General features: G+C 42.8%; 1 protein-coding gene across 1 annotated transcript in view; it reads right to left on the reverse strand.

Moving 5' to 3' along the window:
- LOC139661915 (astrotactin-1-like) overlaps nucleotides 1-22,307 on the reverse strand; it is a gene marked incomplete at its 3' end in the record, with an annotated part of 174,977 nt that overhangs the window by 102,412 nt on the left and 50,258 nt on the right. The window contains 5 exon segments of the mRNA XM_071540496.1: nucleotides 5,337-5,486; nucleotides 7,256-7,398; nucleotides 8,070-8,130; nucleotides 8,133-8,319; nucleotides 20,328-20,515. Coding sequence (XP_071396597.1) covers nucleotides 5,337-5,486; nucleotides 7,256-7,398; nucleotides 8,070-8,130; nucleotides 8,133-8,319; nucleotides 20,328-20,515 — 729 coding nt within the window.

Consider the following 22,307-nt stretch of genomic DNA (forward strand, 5'->3'; position numbering starts at 1 on the left):
CATCTGAGCAGCTTATTCACTGCCGCTGTGAGGGAATCTTAACTAAAACCCAAAGACAGCTTCATTTTCAAGACATGCTCCGACTTGCCTGTCCCAAATGGAGCTTGGAATAATGATTTGGCAGCTTCCACCATTCTTTGTTTTAATTAACAATTGGGGGTGTAAAAACATTCGATGTGTCCAGACACTGTTTTTTTCCCGACTGGGGACCAAACAACCACCGCCGACTCGTAGAACAAGGCGGGCTCCAGACGGAGACAACATTGCTAGAGCATATGCAGCTATTCTTTGCTTTCACTTGATGCCACATAGCCCCTCTTCAATCGCTTTGCCTCTGAACTAGTTGCCTCCTGGTAGACACCGGGTTGAGTTCAATCAGTGGTATGAAAGTGCATGAAAGTGAAACCGAGCAACTGTGTTCAGAAATCATCAAAACAACACGTTTCCCATATGTTATATTATATTTTAGTCAGAAGGATTTTAGATGTATTCTGTGTAGAATGTAGAGCATTTTGACATTTTTCCTCAGAACATGTAAAACTCATGTTTAGCTGTCACACAAGTACTGTCAGTCAGAAAGCTCAGTCAACAGAAATGATGGGAATTTGCATGGCACTTTCCCAGAACAACCGGAAAGCAGTAGCTCATGCTCAGTACATATGAGGTAGCTAGATTTTTGGTGTTTACTAGAGTGGTATAGGCAGATGTCAGGTGCATCTAAAAAGGGTTCCATATAAAACCTGCAGGATCTGCAGGTCCCTGACTTCAAGGGCAAATTTTCCCCTTTAATATGATAATTGTAAAATTATACTACAAGATCAAAGGGGGATGGATTAACTTCAAGCGTGAACAAAACAACTATGGTGGTATAAGAGCAGTCTGGATGTTCAGGTCTCAACTTTACAGCAAGAAGACTGGATGATATTTTGGGAGATTGTTGTCATGCCAATAACTGTTACCGTGGCGACAGTATGAGTCAGTAAGAGCCATTAATTTAGCAGAATGTAGTCACCCCTGAAGAAAGGATAACCGACGGCTTTGATTGGCGTTGGCCACAAAGATCATTCTTAGTTGGTATAAGAAAAGAGGAGAATTATATTTTGAACACGGGCCAGCTCTGTACAAAGGGGCATAAAAAGAGGGGGAGAAGGAAAAAGAAGATCCTCAAGGAGGAGAGAGGACTAACTACAAAAGAGAGATGAGAGAGAAATAAAAAAAAACAAATGTAAGGTTTCTGTTTGTGTGAGGCAAACAGCTTCAAAGTACATGAGCATCGCTTACGGATGGTACTCGAGTCTGGCTCCTCAGGTTTCAAAGAAGAAGTAAATAATAACCCTCCTGATACTTCATGTGTGAATAGAGCACTTTTCAGTGACTTTTCCTTGTCCAATTACACCATTGACTTTGATAGTAAAATGAAGCAAGACAAATGGCAGTGAACACGCACCCTTAATATTTCCCTGTGTAGTGATGAGAGGGCTATGTTATATATTGCCCTGAGGGGATTTAAAATAAAAATGAATACTTTTGCTGTATTCCGCTTTACTTTTATGTTCCCACACTTTTCAGCTGAGGTATGAACACGTCTAGGCTTCTTTGTGAGAACGTCAATTTCCCATTTCCTGGTAGGTTAGACATCACATGTTTGGTGTCAACGGAATGCTTGGAACCTCTGCTTTCATTTGGTAAGTTTGGTACTTTTTTTGTTGCTCTGGCTATAACATGGTGTACTGTGGAGTCTATTAAATTTGCTGACATGTGGAGTGAAGAGAGGCACTTGGGCACCTTCAGCAAAAAGGGCAGGAGCAATTACGTTACCTGCCTGCACAGAAGTTGTCCACTGAGGACAACAAAAGCTCTTAAATTTGTGTGTGCATATTTTATGACAGAGATGAAAATAGTGCAAACAACAACAGCAATGCAAAACTACATGAGGCAGACCTAATTGCCTGCTTAGACAGCCTCATTCCTATGCAGCTGGCCTTTGTGAACACTTTGTACCTGGAAACACTGATATTTGGAAAGTGGTGTGTGTGTAGGATGAGTGCGTTCGGGAGCGAATCCCTTCCATTTTGCTAACATCAAGAGCTGATGCAACAATGATAATGAATGCACAGGGATTTTTTTTTTCTCTCTTTCTTCTCCTTTCCCGCTTTATGTTCCGTCTTCCGGCGCTCAAAATAAACAAAATTTGACTAAATGAATTAGGAGGCGGCGATCCCTTTCTTCCTCTGAGCGCCGAGCCGTAGTGCTGTCAGGGGTTGGCTCCGGGAGAACACAAGAGACCAAGGGCTTTTCCTAACTCACAGAGACAAAGAGAGGGAGGGAGAGAGAGAGAGAGGAGAGAGAGAGAGAGAGAGAGAGAGAGAGAGAGAGAGAGAGAGAGAGAGAGAGAGAGAAAGAGAGAGAGACACAGAGACAGAAACGAGAGAACGCCTAGGGGAAGAAGACACACAGAGCCAGAGCCTCTGGATCACTCCATGGACACAGCAGACAAATGCTGCAGGATTAAAACAGATTGGATCTTTAGCTTTTTTTTTTGCTTTTTTTTTTTGGTGTCCTGAAACACCCCGCCGGCTCATTTATCTTGTATTTAGGCCTAACGGGATCTTGGAATACTAAGTGGCAAAGGAACCGTTGTATGTTGTGCTGTGTTGAAGCAAAGATTTTCATGTGGAAAAACACCTGTCTTATCACAAAGTGGGGCCGCAACAGAGAAGAGCGTACCATCCCCACTAATTGAGACGCCATTGATTTGCCCAAATTAAATTCTACTGTCAAGTATGGAAACTTCTCTGGCCAAAGGCAGTGAGGAATTGAAACTTAAGAGTGAAATCCAAACTGTCTCCTAAACAGCAGCGTTCCGTCCAGAGAAAGCTGGACTCACCCACGCTAGATCTTGTCCCTCTCTCATCTCTTTGGTTTCCTTTGGTATAAAGCATCACAGACCAGCAGAGGAAACATGAGCTGTGCTGTGTGCAGTTTACTGACGTCACCTGACAGGATTTCCGGGTATTTGAAGTCTTCAAAAATCAAACAGTACCTCCCGCGGCCATTCGGCGCTACCAAGATGTGGAATTTCCTAGCGGAGCTTTATGTTGGGTGTTTGGGGCACTTGCTCTTTGTTCTTATGCTCTATTATTGATAAAAGGGCTTTCTTGAATGCTGCTCTCCTTCGCTCTGGTTCGGAGAGAGCTCCGATTTGAGCTCCCATCGCGGTTCTGAAAGCCGTGGCGGGTGCAGGTTTGCAGCCTCCGCAATCAAGGTCAAAAGAAAGAAATAAAACAAAAGGAAAAAAGTTATTTTACTTTTAAAATCAAGACGCAAAATCGTCTCAAGAGTCATGTTGGGTTTCCACCCGTCACGAATGAGTGCAATGGTTGATTGCTAGAACAAATGGTGGGCGGCGATGATGAAACGCAGAGATGAAAACTTTGATCCTCCTCTTCTGTCTGAACTTTCTGATTCAAAGCTTTGTGACATTTAGGAAAAGACAAACTTCTAAATTACCTCGCTTTCTTTTTGTTAGGCAAAAAAAGTGCTTTTACTTCTCGAGTTTCTTCGCAGCAACTAACAGCACAGGAGGGGATTCGTGCGGTCAAGTGTGGAGAAAAGTGCATTATGATCTGAGGTCAACCGAAGGGACAGACACATCATTTCCAAAATGTCGCGCCCCTCTTTGGCTCTTGTTTACCATAATGGAGAGTGTCTCTTCTTTTTATCAACTGCATCTCTCTCTCTCTCTCTCTCTGGATCCATCACTCTCCTGTCATGCAGTACACCTACAATATCGCAGTGGGGTAGGGCAGGGGTGAACGTGAGGCGAGATGGGAGTCGGTGATGTTGACAGAGGTGATCGCCAGTACAAACGACTCAAGCACAAAGGTATTACAGCTCCTTCATTTTGATATGGACGGGAGTTTGGCTGAAAGAGAGCTGATTGTGTTTACGATGATGAAAGGGGACACACAAAAAAAAAAACAGAGAGACTGACATTTCTGAGGTTTCGCATTCGTGCCGCATTCACACGTAACAATTCTACTGATGCACTGGTCAAGGGGCATTCATTGCAAAGAACGCCAATGAGTCACAGTGGATTGCAACCTTGGGTTTGTTCTGTGTCCTGCAGAGAACTCATACCTCCAATGTTGACTTTTGAACTTTTCGTTTATTGCACCGTCGTATTCTTTACCGCGCAACTGACAACTTGTGTCGGCTCTGACGTGAAGAAAAGGTTTCAAGGTCCTGGGACCCAAACCAAACATGAATAAGGTATTGAAAAATGTCAAAACCACATGGTCCTCAATAAAAAAAATAAAAAAAAACGAATCACCCAGATTCCTCCGGTACTTGAAAAGTTTAGGGAAGGTGTATACTTACGCCACTGAAATGATAACCTATAGACATTCAGTCAAACTTCGAATTCATTTTCAGTCGGTCCATTCTGCACAACACGTATCAGGCGGACTCGGTATTGAAGGCTCTCAGAATCACTGGCGGAGTCCCAGAAAGTGCTGTGCAGCTAACTGACTCCCCTATTGGCATTCGGGCTTTACGTGTCTGAATTTTAGATAGGAGGTTTCCGCGGGGCGCTGGTGATATTATCGGAGGTCAAAATTTGCGTGGCGGGATTCAATGACTCACTCCCCCCACTGGTATGTTTTCTGCTAGAGCCGTGTGAGAGATAAACATTTGGAAATAAAAGCTTTTTCTGCAGGACACTGATAATATGGCTGCTATCAGATGAAAACCTCATACCTCACACCTCGGCCATTCGTTTTCGAGCACATACAAAGGCTTTTGAATGGATTTTGCGGGTTGCTGGGTAAAGAAACGTAAAAGAGCACATGCTTTCGGTTCAAGTCAAAAGAGCAGAATACCAAAGTGGAAAGGTTTTCACATGACAGCAGCCATATGCAGCTTGTGCTCTCTAGGGTATAATATCTATTGACATACTGCTGTTGCCGGGTGAAAACCTCATATCTCCAAAATGTCAGGTTTTAAGAGTTAAGGCCTTGTTTTCAGCTTGACCATTTTTCAGTCTATCCGATGGGGCTTTGAAGGAGTTTCGTGAACCCAGGCATTGCAGAATTTTCTCAACCCATAAAACAAACATGTATCCTCTCAAGGATCTCATGAAAACCACCACAGCTGGAGTTACGAGGTTTCTCACCCCAGTCAGCGACGATATCCATAAATACAGAACTCTTTACCTGACTCGCCGCTCGTTCCCACAGGAGGCGGGAGGGACTCGCCGCGTGTTGCTGGAGAGGCGTTACATGCGATCTATTTTCTTCTATTCTGTGTCAGGGACTCTGTGGGAGTGGGTGACTCACCGCGGGTGTTGCTGGAGAGGCGTTTGCGCTGGCTGGTGGAGGTGTTGTGCGGGAGCAAGGTGTTCTGCTGGTGGTTGCTGTCGATGGGGCTCGTGGCGATGATGTTGTCCTTGTACTTGTTCATCAGCGCCAGCTTGGTGTTGTCGCTCACTGCGGGGGAAGTGGAAAACATAATTACCAAAAGCGAGGGGAGAAAAGCTGCTATTAAAGCAATTGAGAGTATTAATGGCACAAAATTGAGTTTCTGTACAAAACGAGAAAGCAGCCACATGGAGAAATGTGTTTTTTCGCCGGCTGGGTGTAGAGGATCTTAAAACAGCAGAGTAATAAGCGAAAAAGACAAAAAAAAAAAAAAAAAAAAAGTACAGCGGGAGCCTAATGGTAAGAAAACATGGCAGCGGTGTTGCGCTGTTCACTTGGGGGAGAAGTGGAACAGCCAAAATTAAAGAGTGAGAAAAGCTGGCATGAAATTAAAACTCATTAAGGGAATACGACTGAACTCATTTACGTCTCAGAGGATGCAATCATCTTGATTTTGGAAAATATTAAAGAGACGCATGTCCAGGAAAACATCAAAAATGGATAAATTGTGTTTCATAATAATTACACTAATGGCCATAACAGAAGACAGGAAAGTGACAAGAAAAGCATAAAGCTGTATTTTGTGAAAGTCTGATGCAACAAAGCCTAAACAAGGTAAACTGTTTATATACTTACATCATATGGAAGGACGATTCATTTCACAATTGAATCGTGCCATAACATTATTATTTCATGTGTTTATGTATGCATCTCTATTGCATTATTCTACCAGGAAAGGTCTTCAAGCAAAGGCCAGCCAATAATATTTGGTGAAAGCTTTGGTATTTTAGTCCAAATTCGAATGCCATTTACTGCTTGACCTCTGCAGTGTTTATAGAGATGAATATTCAATGCATGGCACCGCTGCCTGCATTTTCTATTTGTCCAGTTCATCGCGCTAACCATCCGAAATGCATAATGCACAAGATTACTCCACTTCCCTCACCTCTGGGGTGGGGATGTTTGGATTTTAGAAGAACACTGTGTGAGAGCCCCGTCACCGAGGGCCGCTCTCTCCGCGGATCCGGGGGAGTGAGTCTGCCGCTAATTGTTATTCAGGGGGTATTCCCGCATCGACGCTGTTCTACTTCACGATTCTCATGGGAGTTGTGCTCGATTCTAAGGTCCACTGATTGCAAAAAAAAAAAAACCCTCCAAAACAATATTTTTCTAAACAAATTCTTGGCAAGCGTGAGTCCACTCCCCGCGCACATCAGCCACTTTTGATCATTTCAAGCTGTCAAATCAATGGTTTTGTGGGAAAACAGTTTGATATTTTCAGGTATGTACGTGTACTGTATGCATGAGTTAAAAACAACGTTCTTGTACTGAAAGCAAGAAGGACAAATTGTATTTGTGAAAACAATGGAAAGATTGTTTGCCTGTGTATTTTATTTTCCTTTTTGAAGAAAACAGTTAGACTGGAAATATCATTCATGTTAATGTCACTATTCCAATTTTAGTCCTTTAGATTATTGCTCACTTATATGAGAAACACTGTTGTCGAACTGGTGCAAACAGTACTATACATGTTAAGGTGTACAACTAAAAGTCCAATTAGTTTAGCTTCAAACAGGTTAATTCAACTAGTGCCTTCCTAAGAGTGTGTTCATACTTTTCTCTGCATAGTATATATGTATCTTCACCGATACTAAATTAACCTTTCTGACACATTGTATTTGTTTTAATGAAACATAATATGGCTGTCAAGGAGGAAAGGAAAAAAACTTGATGGGTGAAAGTACGGAGGCTGCTTTTATGGTCTGTTTTTTCTTATGGACTGTTTTTTTTTTTTTTTTTTTCATCGACCTGCCCTATTTATGTGTCAGTCAACTCACCGGGTGTGAGGTCCATGTTATTCTTGTCATTACAGCCCTGGAGAGAGTCCAGGGTACGGGTGACTTGGCTGGCAAAGTCCTCGCCTCCGTTCATGCACTCCCGCTGCAGATGGTGACGCAGGTCGGTAATGTCGTATTCATACCTGGGGTTGAGTTGGAATTCAATTTAGTTGGGAGTTAGCGAAATTAGACTCAGAGTAGATGCCACAAACTACTGGTTTGCTTGACGGAGCATCCATTGCAGATTACTATTTATCTGCTTAAAGCTGCACTAGGCAAGGTTTTCCCTTCAGCCTAAATTACAAAGTGGGGCTGCGATAGAGAAGAGTATGCCATCATCACTAATTGAAAACCGTAGATTTTCCCTATTTGCCCAAATACAATTCTGGTGCCAAAGTCAGTACACTTTTGATGATTCAAAACTTCCGAGCAAAATCTAAACTGTCTCCTAAACAGCCAGTGAGCAGCGCTTCATCCAGAGAAAGCAGGACTTCACAATGTTAGATCTTCTGCCTCTCTTTTTGCTTTCCTTTGGTATAAAGCGTCAGACTGGCCGGTTTGGTAAACATAAGCGTGCTGTGTGCAGTTTACTGATGTCACGTCACATGATTTCTGGGTATTGATATTCAAACGGTTTTGAAACAGTTCCCTCTCACTGCGATTTGGAGCTGCAAGTTGCCTTGTGCAGCTTTAATTCGTAATTAGAACAAAACCCACTGATTATTCATCTCAGTAGCACAATCTGCTTATTGTGTTACTGAGATGAATGATGAAAGAGATGTAACGCCCCCCCCCCCCTCCCCCCGGCTTGTACCCGTCCAAAATGGGCGTCTCCCGGATGCTCAGGGTGCCGCTGGAGTTGGGCCCCTGACCCGGGAGTTCCTCAGGCTCTCGCGGGCCTGGCCCCCCATCAGCACCGAGGGGATGTAGTGGATCTCGTTAGCCGCCTCGGCGCTGGCGCTCTTCTGGGGCTGGGGGATGCGGCGGCGCTTGCACCAGCGCCTGCGGGTGTACAGGATCAGGACCAGGCACAGGATGGACAGCAGCAGGGCGATCATCCCGCCCTGGAGAGAGAGAGAGAGAGAGAGAGAGAGAGAGAGAGAGAGAGAGAGGGAGAAAAGACAAGGGCAGAGTCAGAGAACCTTGCCAAGCAGTAGAATATGGATCAAAGTCAAGGCCGTGACTCCCCCAGACCAATTTGAGAAGAGGTTGTAGATGCAATTCAGTGAATAACACCTGCAGTGTTTATTCACTAACTGTAGTTACTCTGTCCGTACTACTATTATGTGGCCATTTCACCCTGAAAGAAAATGAAGGAAGGGTCAGCATGCTGTTCTTCGCTGATGGCCAGTAATTTGAGGCCATGTGGAAGACGGGCAGTTTATCTCCAATTATACCCAGCGCCTCATCTTCATTGATTTGTTCCCCCCCCGTTTCCAATCCTCATCCCCTACTGAAGGTGCGGCGGTCCATGTCTGCATCCTTAACAAGCCGCCAATTTATCGTTATCCTCTTCAGAGTCTTAAATGGTAGAAGTGTAATCGTTACCGGGGGGGGGGGGGGGGGGGGTTGGAATTTGCATCTGGAGCCCTGAAGCCATGAGCGAAAAACCGCCCCGCTCACATGCATGCCCGGGGAAACAGAAGAGAGGGAGAAGGCAACCGCGGGGTTGAATATCAGCCCCGTAATCTCCTCCAGGAATACGAGCGCCGATAGCAGACGACTGGGTCAGGTCGCATGAGCCTAAGCGGCGTCATTTCGCCCTATCTGATTCCATAAATTGAGACGAACCGATCTGAGAGTGCCACTCCGGCGCATTTTTCCGGTTATTATATAGGGATCATTCCCTCGGAAAAATTGTATAGAGATGGGAGAGAGACACAGGCGATAAGATAGAGCAGTGGTCGGGAGCTGGACTTGAGCGCATAATGTTGCCTATATAGTAATTACCAAACCCGGCTGATCCACCAGGAAAACCGGCGCACCTAATCTGATCTCACCGGCTGAGAACGTCGCCCCGGAAAAGAGGCCCCGCGTTGTCGAACACTGAACTGTCATGGAACCCAATCAGAATCAGACACATTGTGCAATTTGCAGAATGTCAAAAAGAGTTATGAAAATGTCAAGGTGACAGCACGCAGGGAGGGAGATAACAACAATATGCCACTGGAGACGGATAGAAAAAAAAACAAATCTCTTTCAGTCCCAAAATTACAAACTAATCTAAAATTACAGTAAAAGAATGGTAACTCCCCCCCCCCCCCCCCCCCCCCCAAAGCCGGGTGGGTACGGATGCTCTTCCCCTGACACAAATTGCTTGCAAAAGCTCCACTTCTGTTCCTTTCCGAGTCGTTTGAGAGATACTTTGTGTTACACAATGTCTTTTCGGTTCTGCTTTACCGTGCTTGAAAGAGAACAGACTTAAGTGGCCACTCTAAAGTATGCTGAAAATAAAATTACAGCAACCGAATGATGTGAAGTAACGGCCTGGGCAGCATGATAACGGCATAGGCAAAATGTGGTAGACAAAGGGTTTGGTGTACGGGTAAATTGAAAAAAAAAAAGAATAAATAAAAATATTCACTTATAATTGAGTTGAACAGTCTAACAAGCTGAATTATGGAAAGATCAACAAAACATAACAAAATGAAAAAAACTGATTTTAATCAGTAATTTAAATGGAAAATCCCATTCCAAACATATTAAGATTTCTGACGCTCACTGCAAAAAGGGGGTGGGGGTGGGGGGGTTCAGTTGCTCATATTAATTTGAATTGACAAAAGTAAAGGCAATTTGCATAAGTTGTTTGCTTAATCTGCATAGTCAAGGACATTAACAAATGACACCATGATATGGGTCACTTATGCAGTAAATCTGTATGCACAGTGGTCAAAAAGGAGACCAGAGTAATTTGGTTTTGGAATGATTAAATTTCCAGCACTTTCAAAGTCACTGATGAAGTCCTCTACTTTCCAACTCAAATAAAACAACTGCTATACACTTGTAATATTTCCATCAGACCTTCTCTTCTGATCAGACAAAACAGAAGTCTCAAAATATGTATGCGATTCTCTTGAAGCGTACAAGAAAAAGATAGGAAGCTGAACAGTTTCATTGGCGCCGACCAATTTAGAAAAACAAATGGGAGAGTTAATGTTTTTCGTTAATGCTTCCAGAGGCTCCCGCGTGCCTCCCATTCAGCTCCCACACTTGCTTTGTATTTCTTTTTACAAATGAATGCTCTGCGTTAATGTTGTGTTCCTTTGTATTCTAAAACTTTGCCAACACTGCCTTATTGGAACAGGAGCTTTCATTCTATATGTTGCTACCATGGTTAACTAAAAGGGTAGATAAAAATAAAGCTTTTTTTTTCAAATTTGATCTCAAAGCACAAACATAACCATTAAAGTATAGATTCATGTAAAGTGTTGCATCGGCTTCTTTCCCCGCCGCTGCCTTAACAAGAATAGGATGTCAAATGTCAACCACTTAAAATGGTTTTCAATCAAATCTACCTCGGTGACAAATGTAATTCAAACCCATCAACTTACATTAGCGGCCGTGCATAGAGAGAGCTAAAATAGGGGGTATGGGGAAAAACTGTTTAATGTCAAACATTACTTGGAATCAAAGCGAGGACTAAGTGGACTGTCTCCTCTTATACAGCCAATAAAACCAAACCACACATCAAAGCATGCCAGCGCTCCAGCCCCGTAATCCACTTACTAACGGATGAGGATGATGTTATAATGGCATCAATGCTCCTTATGACTTACACTCCTGTCATGTAAGTCCCGAATGGAAGAGGGGAAGACATGGCCTTTCAGAGTCTGACGGAGCAAGCATGGTATTAGAGCTGAGCTATCAATCTGTCAGTTAGCCTCCGCATGCGAGGCATTAAGGCCTGGGAAGGCACAAAGATCTGATATTTGACAACTACAAGAGAGCAAAAGGAAGTTTCTAACGTTGAATCAAGTAAACTTTATCATAGCCAAAGGGGGCGTTTTTATGATGATGAAAGCCAATAGGCCATTGTCTGGATTTAAATTTTAAGCTACAATATTAATGAAAGAAATATACAACACACTGTATCTTCTCATGCATTGGTTACCAACTGCTGAAGTCAGGGGGTAATGTTGCCAAAGTATAATATTTAACTCCGACAATGAAATGAAACGAAATGAATCGTGAGAGTTGTGAGGATTATTACCAACAGGTTTATGATCCTGTGCTGATTTTGACATTGAACAAATGTGAAAGTCAAAACCCCATTTCACACCCGCCGCATGAGGGGTTTTTCCCATTGGAAATGGTTATTAATGACAGAAACTTAAATCATTTAATTCAATTTGGGGATATTTCATAAAAGCTAATATAGCATGAAGCCCTGACACTTTCCTTATTAGCACAGCGATTGGATCTTTGTGCTGGGAAGGCGCCGTTGTAAGAGATCTTGTGTAAAGATGTAAGGACTTCTCATGTGAAATTGTAATAAAGTCAAATCAGGCAGCATTGTCAATTGTTATCTCTAATGTAATTTTGCTTCTACAGAGGGTCTAATACGCAACATCCGATGGTTTCCATTTTAAGCAATCTTAACATAACATTCACCTGCTATGCTTTTTGACTTTGAAGCATCAGTCTTCCTGGCAACCCACATAAAGTAACGCTGTAGTATCACATACTAGCACCTGCTGCAGAAACAGCAGCTATTGCCCATACTCTGGTTCAGGTCTTATTCATGTTAAGCTGTTGAGCCTGTGATACCCTGCGATTGACTCTCCCTGTTGCCATGAATAAACCAGTTAAGAGAATATTCCATTCTAGTCCACGGATAGGTCCGCCAGCTAAAAAGTATGTTTGTGGGCCAGCTACTCCCTCCCTCTTTGAGTAATAGGTTACTTTTAAAACAAAGGAAAGTAATGATGATCCCAATAATAGTAAGTGTTGACATCAAAATGTATCCATAATGCTGTGTGAGTTTGCACAGATGATGAAAACCAAAAGCGAAAGTAGTAAGATGTTTCACACCACAGTAACCAGTTTAATATGGGAGTAAGCCAGGCATCCTAACCAGGTTTCTCATAAGCAGAGTATGAGCTTAACCAGTTTATTTTAACCCAGTTATGATGTTTACATGTGTCGACCCAAAACCAGGTTTCGTGACTTAAGAAGTAACTGAACCCCAAACGCAAATCTGTAGTGAAGCCTGACATCTAATGGTGAAAAGTAGGGTACTGGCACAAAGACCAGCCAATAGAAGATGGCCCGTTCAGTACCTACTTTTCACCATTAGGTGTCAGGCTTCACCACAGATTTGGTTTTGGGGTTAGTCTTTTAACTAGGTTAAGAGCTGAATTCCTTGTACATGTAAACACAGCCAGCATTGGACTCCCTGGACAGTATGGGCAGTATGGAGTCATGTTACTGTAAGGCTCTTTGGATAAATGTGTTCACCAAATGGCAGATGTTATGTAATCTCATTACTAACCAACCAACACAACCAAACGGAATGGTTAACCATGCAAAAATACCCGATTAATTGCGCCCAAATTTGGGGATTGTGATAAAGTCATTGAAATCCAGCTTATTTAGAGGGATTTGCAGCATTTGAATGTCTGTGTATGCGTGCAGATGTTCTCATATTCTGAATCTGACATGCCATGAATGTTTAACTGCTTCAAATGACTTTCATCCCCAAAGTTTTATCTGCATAAATCCAAAACTCATTTTTACACTCGTTCAGGTGTAACTAATTCATTTCGTAGCAACGAATGAAAGGCAGCAATTACCAAATTGCTACCTAGTACCAAATACTGAGAAAATTAGAAATTTACCGTAGAAAGCAATGAAAATAATGGGTTAGTTGTTCTGCAGTTGGTTTAAAACCTTATGATATTCAATTATAATAATAATAATAATTATATTCAATGAGACGGCTTGCTTACCACAATTTCATAAGCTCTCCATCCAAATTATATTATTTACACTTTGTAATGACATTTTTAATCATTGTTTACATTCTGGCAATGCTGGCATTGCTAGAAAATGGCTCAGAAATAAACTGAATTCTGCACAGCCATGCTTTGTTGTCATTGAACTTTTATTACATCGTATTGTGGTCGTATCGAATCCTGAATCCCATATCGCGAATCAAATCATAACGTGAGATAAGCGTATTGCCCCACCCATTAATAAAAAAGTATGAAATATGAACAACAAGTTCAAAGTTTTTTAAATCCATACAATTTAATTTGTCTTGATATTTCTACAGTCGAATTTAATAGTTTTATTTAGTATTTCTACAATTAAAATTCCACAATTGTTGTATACAACTAGCACATATTAATACATATTACATTATTATATATTAGCACAAGTCCAGAGCATAGGAACTTGGTCACTGGACGTCTCCTATCATAATGGATTTCACCCGATTGACATTTATGGATTAAATGATGGTGGCAGGAAGGAGATGTCCCTTTATTCTTCAAGGGTGCGAGTGGCCATAAAACAAAGTATTATTAGGCACTTAAGGCACTAGTGCAGGCCTCTGAGGGGGGAAAAGTGAGAGGTAATGTTGCAAGGTACTGTTAGACACTGTCAAGCCTGCTCCTCCATAATGTTTTTTTCCCCTTCTTTCTCTTTCAATCATGTTTGTCTGTATAGGAAATTAAATGGAGGCTAAAAGTCCAAGGTTCATTTTCCTTCAGTATTAACTTGGCGGAGTGTCCTCCACATTTCCAGCCTGCCAGTATGTATCGCTTCAGCTCCTGTGCAAGTCTGATTTATTAAAGCCACGCTGTCTGTTTCATCAGACACGGGCCGCGGTGAAAATCCCAACGTACAGCGGAAATTATTAACACGGACGCCCCCATCCAGTTCAAATGACTTGCTTGTGTGCTTATTGAGACAAAGCTTGAGGCACAGCGCGGACAAAGAAACGAACACACACAAAAAAAAAAAACACATTAGGAGAAAAATTATATTGCGCTCCGCAGACTTCATGGTTTGACAAAATCAATTCCACCCCGCGCAGAGGACTAGTTGACTTGACACCTTGATTTAACAGAAACAAGAAAATGTCAGGATACAATGCACCTTTGGATTAAGGCTCTGCAGCCTCTCCGTCAGCCGATATTGATCAAAACACGCTTCTTTTTTCTATAGATTCTGTAGATTTTTATGTAATTTCTGCTCTATTAGAGAGTATATATAAGAGGTACGTGAAAGGAGGGAGTGTCAGAGGGGACGAGGCTAACAGCCTGATTCATACCCAGAACACTGCGGGTACAACAGTATGCTCTTTAGCCGGCTGAGCTTACAGGGATGCTTCAGTACTTTTATCCATGGAACAAAAAAAAACAAAACAGGCGCATCCGAGTCTGAAAAACTGGGTACAGTCAATCCTCAGTGAAAGTCCGGAAAACAAGTTAAAGCAAGTAGGTTCAACGTAAAGAACTTTTTTGTATTATTAAAACGCCTCGATTCATTTTGGCGTGTCAAAGGAAATAGTAGCGTTGTGTTGTCTGAGACTTACGGGGGCCACAAACAAGCTAGGCGTATGCCCTCCTCTCAGCCTGTAGGGAAGCCGCGGAGCGCTCCGTCTCGCCCTGCAGCCTTTTGGAAAACACGGCGTGCTGTGAGGGTCTGAGAGCAACTCCGGAGGGTGGGCTTCCACACAGCTGCTGCTTTACAAGCAGCCAGGGTCCCATCGATTTAAGGTTCGCACTATCAACGGTATCAAGTTTTTAGGAGGGTCGCCACATGAATGTCAATGATGGAGCCATTGGTGTGGATGATCAGATCCACAGGCTGAGCTGTGTCACAATGCCCCCCCCCCCCTCCTCTCAGTAGTCAGTTTTGTGTGTGTATGTATATGTGTTGTGGGGCAGGGTCATCGTGTGTGTAGATGTACTGCCTGCACCCCTTTGCATGAATCTATCCATTAAAGGTGCTACACGTTGCATTTTTAAATGTCAATATATCATTGACAAATGAATTGTGATTAATTAAACAAAAGAGATGATTGGTAGCTTCTATCACACTCCAGTGGCATGTTGTTGCCTGTTAGTGTTGCTCAAAACAGTGGCAAATTAAATGACTTTTCAATGACTTTTTAAGTCTTGAAATTCAATGACTCAAAATTGCTTTTTTGCTGTTTTGGGATTAGGGTAAGACATGACATTGGTCAATTCTTACTCATGATCTTGTCAGGCAAAGGAATTCCAAGGTTTTCCTCAGGATGTGAAGAACAAAGAGCTGAGGCAGCTTGATGAAATAGGGTGCTATATTTTAATAAAAAAAAATAATTTCAAAAGTACGTTCAAGGCCATCCATTTAAAAAAGTTATAAAGCCCTATTTTATCTTTCGCAAATCCACAAACCTTCAAGGATTTTCAAAGCCCATGGGGACCCTGTCAAAATGAAGATCACATTTCCCAGAAAACCCATTGCTACTTGTCAGAAAGAGCATGATGCTTCTCCAGTGAAACTTTTTCTTTTTCTTTACTGAACTTGTTGAAAGAGATTTTTCCATCGGCCTTTCACTCCTCCCGCCGTCTGCTGCCAGAAACTCTGAAAGCTTTATCTCTGTTTGCTCTGGAAGAACAGCGCCCTCTTCTTGTTTTGTGCCATAAAGCAATCCAGCAGATTTCCTGCCAAATCTGACACGGCGGCACATAATGTAAAATGCAGGCCGGTAGAGGCTGACAGTCTTCTTGGTGATGGTCTTGTTTGTTGCTAATAATTACACTAAGGTCAAAATGAATGCGGCAACAATTTATTGATGTCAAATTGCTTTGTGTAGCGCCTTTATGTTGCAAGTCCACATACTGTCCAAGTCCTTAATTTGCCCGGCACAACCCAGACTGACAGAAACAAAGGGCTGGCCAGACTGCATTTGCTGCCTCAAACACCATAAGGCGCTGACAGACTCGACTGCTCCTCACCTTTTGGGTTGAGTGGGCACAGTGAGAGTTTTTTTCACACTACTGAACCACAACAAACTCTTGTACCTCGAGGGCTTTCGCACAGCTGAGGTAAACCCAATTCGACCATATTGCTCAAACTGTGTACCATGCAGCACGAAGGACAGTGTCAACTGTCAAGGTATATGGGCCAGGACTGCATTATTCATGTCGATTGCATTGATTATATTTATGTGCTGCTATGTGTAAATAGTTTTATGCATTTTTTTGTGTATATCTTCACCTGTTCCAACTCAATGTGTTTGAGGTGTTTGGTTTTACTATGATGTTGCTATCAATTAAAAAGTTGCTTTATGGAAAACATAAAATCTAATCCCTGTAAGCATGAATAAACTCTATTATGCTTCCATATTACAGAATTTACTTGGCTTGGCTGCCTCTATACTGTATGTGGTGATTGGGTTGATTTGTGGAGGTCCCGTGGCAAAATAGTAGCTGATTAAAACTTGAAAATTAAAAAAAAAAAAAGGGAGGAGTGTCCTTTTACAGCAATATTTCACTGTCTGGAGCAGAAGTGTCTCGAAAAGTGAATCAATCATGCCACCAGTACTTTAAATATCTGAGTCTATATTGTTTCAAATATTCAGTGTGTTGTTTTTTTTTGTTGTTTTCTCATGGGTGAATGTTGGGATTTTTTTACTTTGTAGTTGTCTCTAGGGCTCGAGCTGAAGTTGAGGACATGGGTTTGAACTGCCAGTGTCTCACCTGGTGTTGGTACAGACAAACACAAGGATAGTCATCTATTATGGATGACCAGCCAGGGCCAACGGAGGACACTGTGGTCACCTTGTTGGATCTGAATGCACAGGGAGCAGCTTTGAACTCTGAACACAGCCTTTTTACGCAGGGAAGCTTCACACTTCTAACAGTAAACTTCAGGTATACTCAAAAACACTGGAGTACATTTCATTTTTGTATGGAAATTAGTCACTGTGCGGTTCATATTTGGGAATCCTCTTCACTGCTGCATATAATGAATTAAAAGAAAAGGTTCAAATCACCTGAGTAAAGACTGTTATAGCAACTGGGCCGGTATAACAGAAGAAAATCCCCTTTTCTGGCCGCAGAGCCCAAGTTTGGTGCAGTTCATTGAACTTGATTCCCCTTTAGGATCAAGCCCATGATAAGATTGGCTTGTCTTCAAGCCTAAAAAGGCTGGAGTCCCAACTCATCCATTAGGTATAAACGGTCTCGTGGTGAGCACGGTGGCCAGGCAATGAACTGTGGCTGATTGGATGTTCTGCTCCCTGGCTGAACCAACCTGGCCGGGATGTGCAGACCTGGGACCAATTCTAGTAAAATCCGTTTCAGGTATTTGATAAAAAACATGGAAAGAGCGCTGCGAAACACAACCCTTGAGATCAAAGCGAAAGCGAAGGTAGAATATCTCCTTAACCCTAGAGAGGCTGGTGGGATTTTGGCTGTGTAAAGGAAGGCCAACGAGCCGTCAAATGAATGGGGGTAATTATATCTAGTATATCTACTATTTCTTGGTGTGATTTTGAAGCTCTGTGTAAAAAAGGCTGAGCAGATCCTTTTCAAAGCTTCTCCTTGTGCATTCAGATCCAACAAGTGTCCTCTGCTGTCCCTGGCTAGTCATCCTGATTTATACAGAAAGTGACTGTTGGAAAAGTTCTGAAGGTTCATTTTGAAATCTGAGATATTTAAATTCTAAAATTCGATACTGGCCCTCAGCTGACTTACTGTACTTTCCAGTGTTAAAGTCACAATGAAACAGCATTTTGAGAGCATCTCGCTTCCTTAGCAATTCAAGCACTTTGAATTGCCTCAGTGTATGAAATGTGCTATACAAATAAAGCTGCCTTGCCTTGCCTTATTGTGATGTATATCCTGTTGAAACAGGATATTAAGGTGGAACATAACGTGGGGAGAGATCATTGAATGTGTAAACCAATGGGATATCAGTTAGGGAGAGAAAAGATTTTCTGTTTTCCAGGCGGCAAAAGGTTTTGATATAGCAGATTTTGATATAAAAATGTCATTTTTGTCTTTTCATTTGGTCATAAAATGTGAAATAGGTGTATGGTATGATAGTTAAAATGAGCTAAAAAAGTCATTTTTCATGTCAGTGTGAGTTTGAATATCATGTCAAATGAATTATGAACAAATAAGTGTGTTTTATAGCCTCTGTGAACTGCTTTTTATTGATGTTTCATTATTTCCCCTCCCTGCTGCTTTTAACGCACAACGTAACCATACACCAAGGGTTTTATTAGATTTTGCTGAGTGTGTGAACACCTAAAGCGGTTAACACATTCGCAGCTGTATTCCAGTGTATTTTTTTTTGGGCTGCCGCTGGCCCGGCAGTCTCCCTCGGTAAGGCAGACAATGGAAAACGGCCCCCGTGACAGGTGTGTGTTTGAGCTAAAAAGGCCGTCGAGCAGACTTCGCGGGGCCCCTTTTGTATCCGCGAGGAGCTGAACAAGTGACACGGCGTTGGATTTATAGGTCGGGGCCTCCAACCGGGTGGCAAGCTGCAGCGGGGCCCGGCCGGCGCAGCGGCAACACCGCGTCCATCTGTTGCCGCGGTCTGCTCGGATCTGCATGCTAATCCCTCTCTACCCGCGCCTCCGTGGGACGCCTTTTCGGGACGAGGGAGTAGGAGAGCAGGGAATACAAAGACACCGACTTGAGCTTGATGGGACGCGACATGCAGATAAACGGGCGAGTAAAAATGTGAGATTAGAGGGAAAAACAATAAGGTTAGAAGAACAACCTCCACATTGGCTAGCAGGCTGACACATGAAAACGCTGTCCCCGTTTGAGCCTGTGTGCCAGTGGGTCGGCTTCATGTTTGCTAATAGATGCACGACATGCAGAATGAAGTCAAGGTCAGTTATTTGTCATTATTTCAAGGTCTGGAGGTCATTGACATTCAGGGAGTGTCGGAGCGCAGCGCCCTGCCCCATGCCTGCGCGGGATATAGCTGCTGGCAAAACTCTTCTCAAGCTGACTAATCATTTGTGTATGCAGTTCTAATATGCTTTCAATGTCTGAAAATACATATCATCCATCAAAGCGCGATTGTAATGTCTTTGGGGCTGCGAAAGGGCACTGGGAGTAGGTGTGGCATATCTTAGATCTAATAAATATACATTTCCTCGGGCAGGAAGAGGAAGCGGCGAGATCTGAGGATTCATTTTCCTACTATGCCGACATAGCAGATAAGGTTTGATACAGTGCAGGCGCGCAAAAATCCACATTTTGCGAGTGAAATGCAGAACTTCAGTGCTTCATAAAGGCATGTTCCATCCAGAAATACATATATACCAAAATAGTTTGCTGCCTCTTTAATCTGCCTTGTGTCTCTCCGACATAAAACGGGTAAAAGTATCTATCTGTACTTATGTTTCGGGAAGATTTTTCCATGAAGCCTTGACTAACTCCCTCCGATAAATAAGTGCCACCTCCTCCGTCCCTTTACCACACCCGTACTCCATGTCGAACGTGTCAATGCCCTGTGGCGGTCTGCAGAACAGCAGGCCAAAGTGCATACTCTGCACTCACGATGCTATGCGTTCAATATAAACAAAGCAAGCAGTGGTGTAGCAGTGGAGTGCCACAATCCTCCTTTAAACATAGATCCCACAGCCTTTTTTCTTTTGGACGTGTTGTGAATTAAACATTTTGGCCTGAGAACAGCTACTGTACCATGACAGAGATCTGCAGGATACAGAGATCGCCGATTTTCTTTTTTTGCCTGTGTTTTGTAAATGAAACATTTTTGGCTCTAGAACGGTTATTGTACCATGGCAGGCATCTGCAGGATTTATCTGCTCCCCCGAAAAAAACCTTTTGTCCCGAAAAAGAGTGCAGTCGACTATTTCAGTTTGAATACATAGGGGGAAAAGACAAAAAGAAAATAAAACAAGAGGAGGCAAACTTTATCTTGTCTTGAAGATGACATATTTGAGGATGTTTCAGGGGGGATAACCCAAACACACTGAAAGGGCTTTATCTATTTTAAACCCATATCCAGAAAAATAAAATAATAAGCTATAAGGCAAAAAAAGGGATTTTTTTTTTGGTGAACATTTCAGCCCTGGAACAGATGCTTTTACCATGACAGAGATATGCAGGATGCGGAGCTCCTCCTCTGCGGACTCGCCGGCTGGGTCTTCGGTGGGGGAGAGCCCCGGGAGGTTCAGGCTGCCGTCCTGGTGGTGGATGTGGAAGAGCAGAGTCCCGTTCTCTAGCCACTGCTGCCTCCAGCGCACCAGGGGGATGTCCTCCGAGTTCCCAGAGATCTCTGCCAGACGACAACAAGACACACAAAGGGGACAGAGTGTATAGAGGCTTTGCAAGTTGCGTCACAAATTTACCAAGCAACCGCGGCTGGCGTCATCATGGAGGTCCACGGGAGACTTGACTAACTTAACAATCAGGGTCTGATATTAAGAAAGGTAAGACTGTCTAACTCCCAGGTGGTTTTTTGAAACAAAACATATTCCGCCTCTACGATTGCATGTGATTACAAATTTGATTTGTAGCACTGGACGACTGACACCCAATGCACGATTATGTTACTTGATTGACAACCAAAACATGGCTGTCACAAATCCCACATTGGCTGTCAGTCAACATTCAAATTTCCAATCACAGTCTGCATGGAGGCCCTGTCAGCCTACTCTCTCTTTGCACCCAGCACTTGACAGTCCACTGCCACAGTGGGCGTGGTACACAATGTGGCGTGGTACATTTGAAAAGCAAGTGCCGGCCCTCTAGTTTTATAAGCCAGACGAGCTTACAAACTCACTCAAATGTGAGCTTGTAAGGAAGTAAATAATGAGGACATGATTCTTGTTCAAACCAAATGGGGTAAAAATATGTATAATAAATAAGATGTTACAAAGATTTTGTGACTGGGGGATCTCTGGGATATGCTTTTCTGTCTCAGTTATTATGGTGGCTGGTAAATGTTTTCATCTACCTGCTATAGAGGCTGGTGGAGAAAAAGTTCATGTCAGACCCTGCTGATAATGGTTAAAAATCTAACAACCAGGCTAGAAAAGCAGAAATATTTCTAAAAGTCATGGCGTGGCCCTAGGTCCAATTATTAATGTTATAAGTAAAAGTGAATAGTCTAATAAGGTAGATTTGTTCCCAAATGTAGGTTACTGTGACACAGTAAACTGTCTTGTCTTTAGCCGTAGTCTCTACTCCAAAATTTGTTGTAGCTTGAGAAGAGTGAGCTCAGCTAGCCTGAACCTGTTGTTGTTTTGGCTCTGTTTGCTAGCAAAATGGAATGTCACCTGCCCATTCCATGTCCTTGTCAGTGGCTGAAGTTGTGCCACAATACTTTTTCATATTTTGCTAGCTAACTAGCAAGTAAGCTAACTTCCCAGTAAGCCAATTTACCAAAGCAACTAATGTCCATGCACCTACTACTCCCTACTAGCCATGGGTTCAAAATACCGAACTATCCCTTTAACAAGACAAGGACAGCTGACCTCATACTGTCCTCAGCCATGGGGGCAATTGAGCTGAGGACCGGAAGATACATTACATTACCTGCCAGCCCTCTGGCTGCCGACACCGCTGTGCCATTGTTTTCACAACCAAGGCCCACACTAAAAGTAAGTGTTATCCTTTCACTCTCACACACTGCATTTCAAAAAGAGTTGAGTAAAACTTGAAATATAGTGAGAAAGAAGAAAACAACGATGCTAGGGGTTGTGCCAAAGTGGGTGAGAACTCTCCTTTACTCACCACTTGTCCCTTAGGCTACATGTTCATCTTATACAGTACACCATCTTATTTCTGCATGTGTTCATGTGGTTATGATTTACCATTGCAAGCAAACACACAGCCATAAGTTAGTTTCAGTTACCTTTATTATGTTGCAGGTTGGAACATTGTTTAATAGTTTGTTCCTTTGTTCATACTTACCATTGTTTGTTACTTTGTTCAGACCCACCATGCAGGACTACTGTTTGGGAGGGGCCCGCGCAGTATTTCCTGATTTTTATGGTATTGGTGATGTCATGCTGACATTACTGGGCCAAACCAAGTGGAAGGGTTTTCTTTTTTGTAAGAATGTT

This window comes from Centroberyx affinis, unplaced genomic scaffold (genome assembly GCF_046629955.1).
Source record: "Centroberyx affinis isolate AG114_WGS23_722 - 3 ecotype Tasmania unplaced genomic scaffold, CSIRO-AGI_Caff_v1 ptg003651l_1, whole genome shotgun sequence".
NCBI lineage: Eukaryota > Metazoa > Chordata > Actinopteri > Beryciformes > Berycidae > Centroberyx > Centroberyx affinis.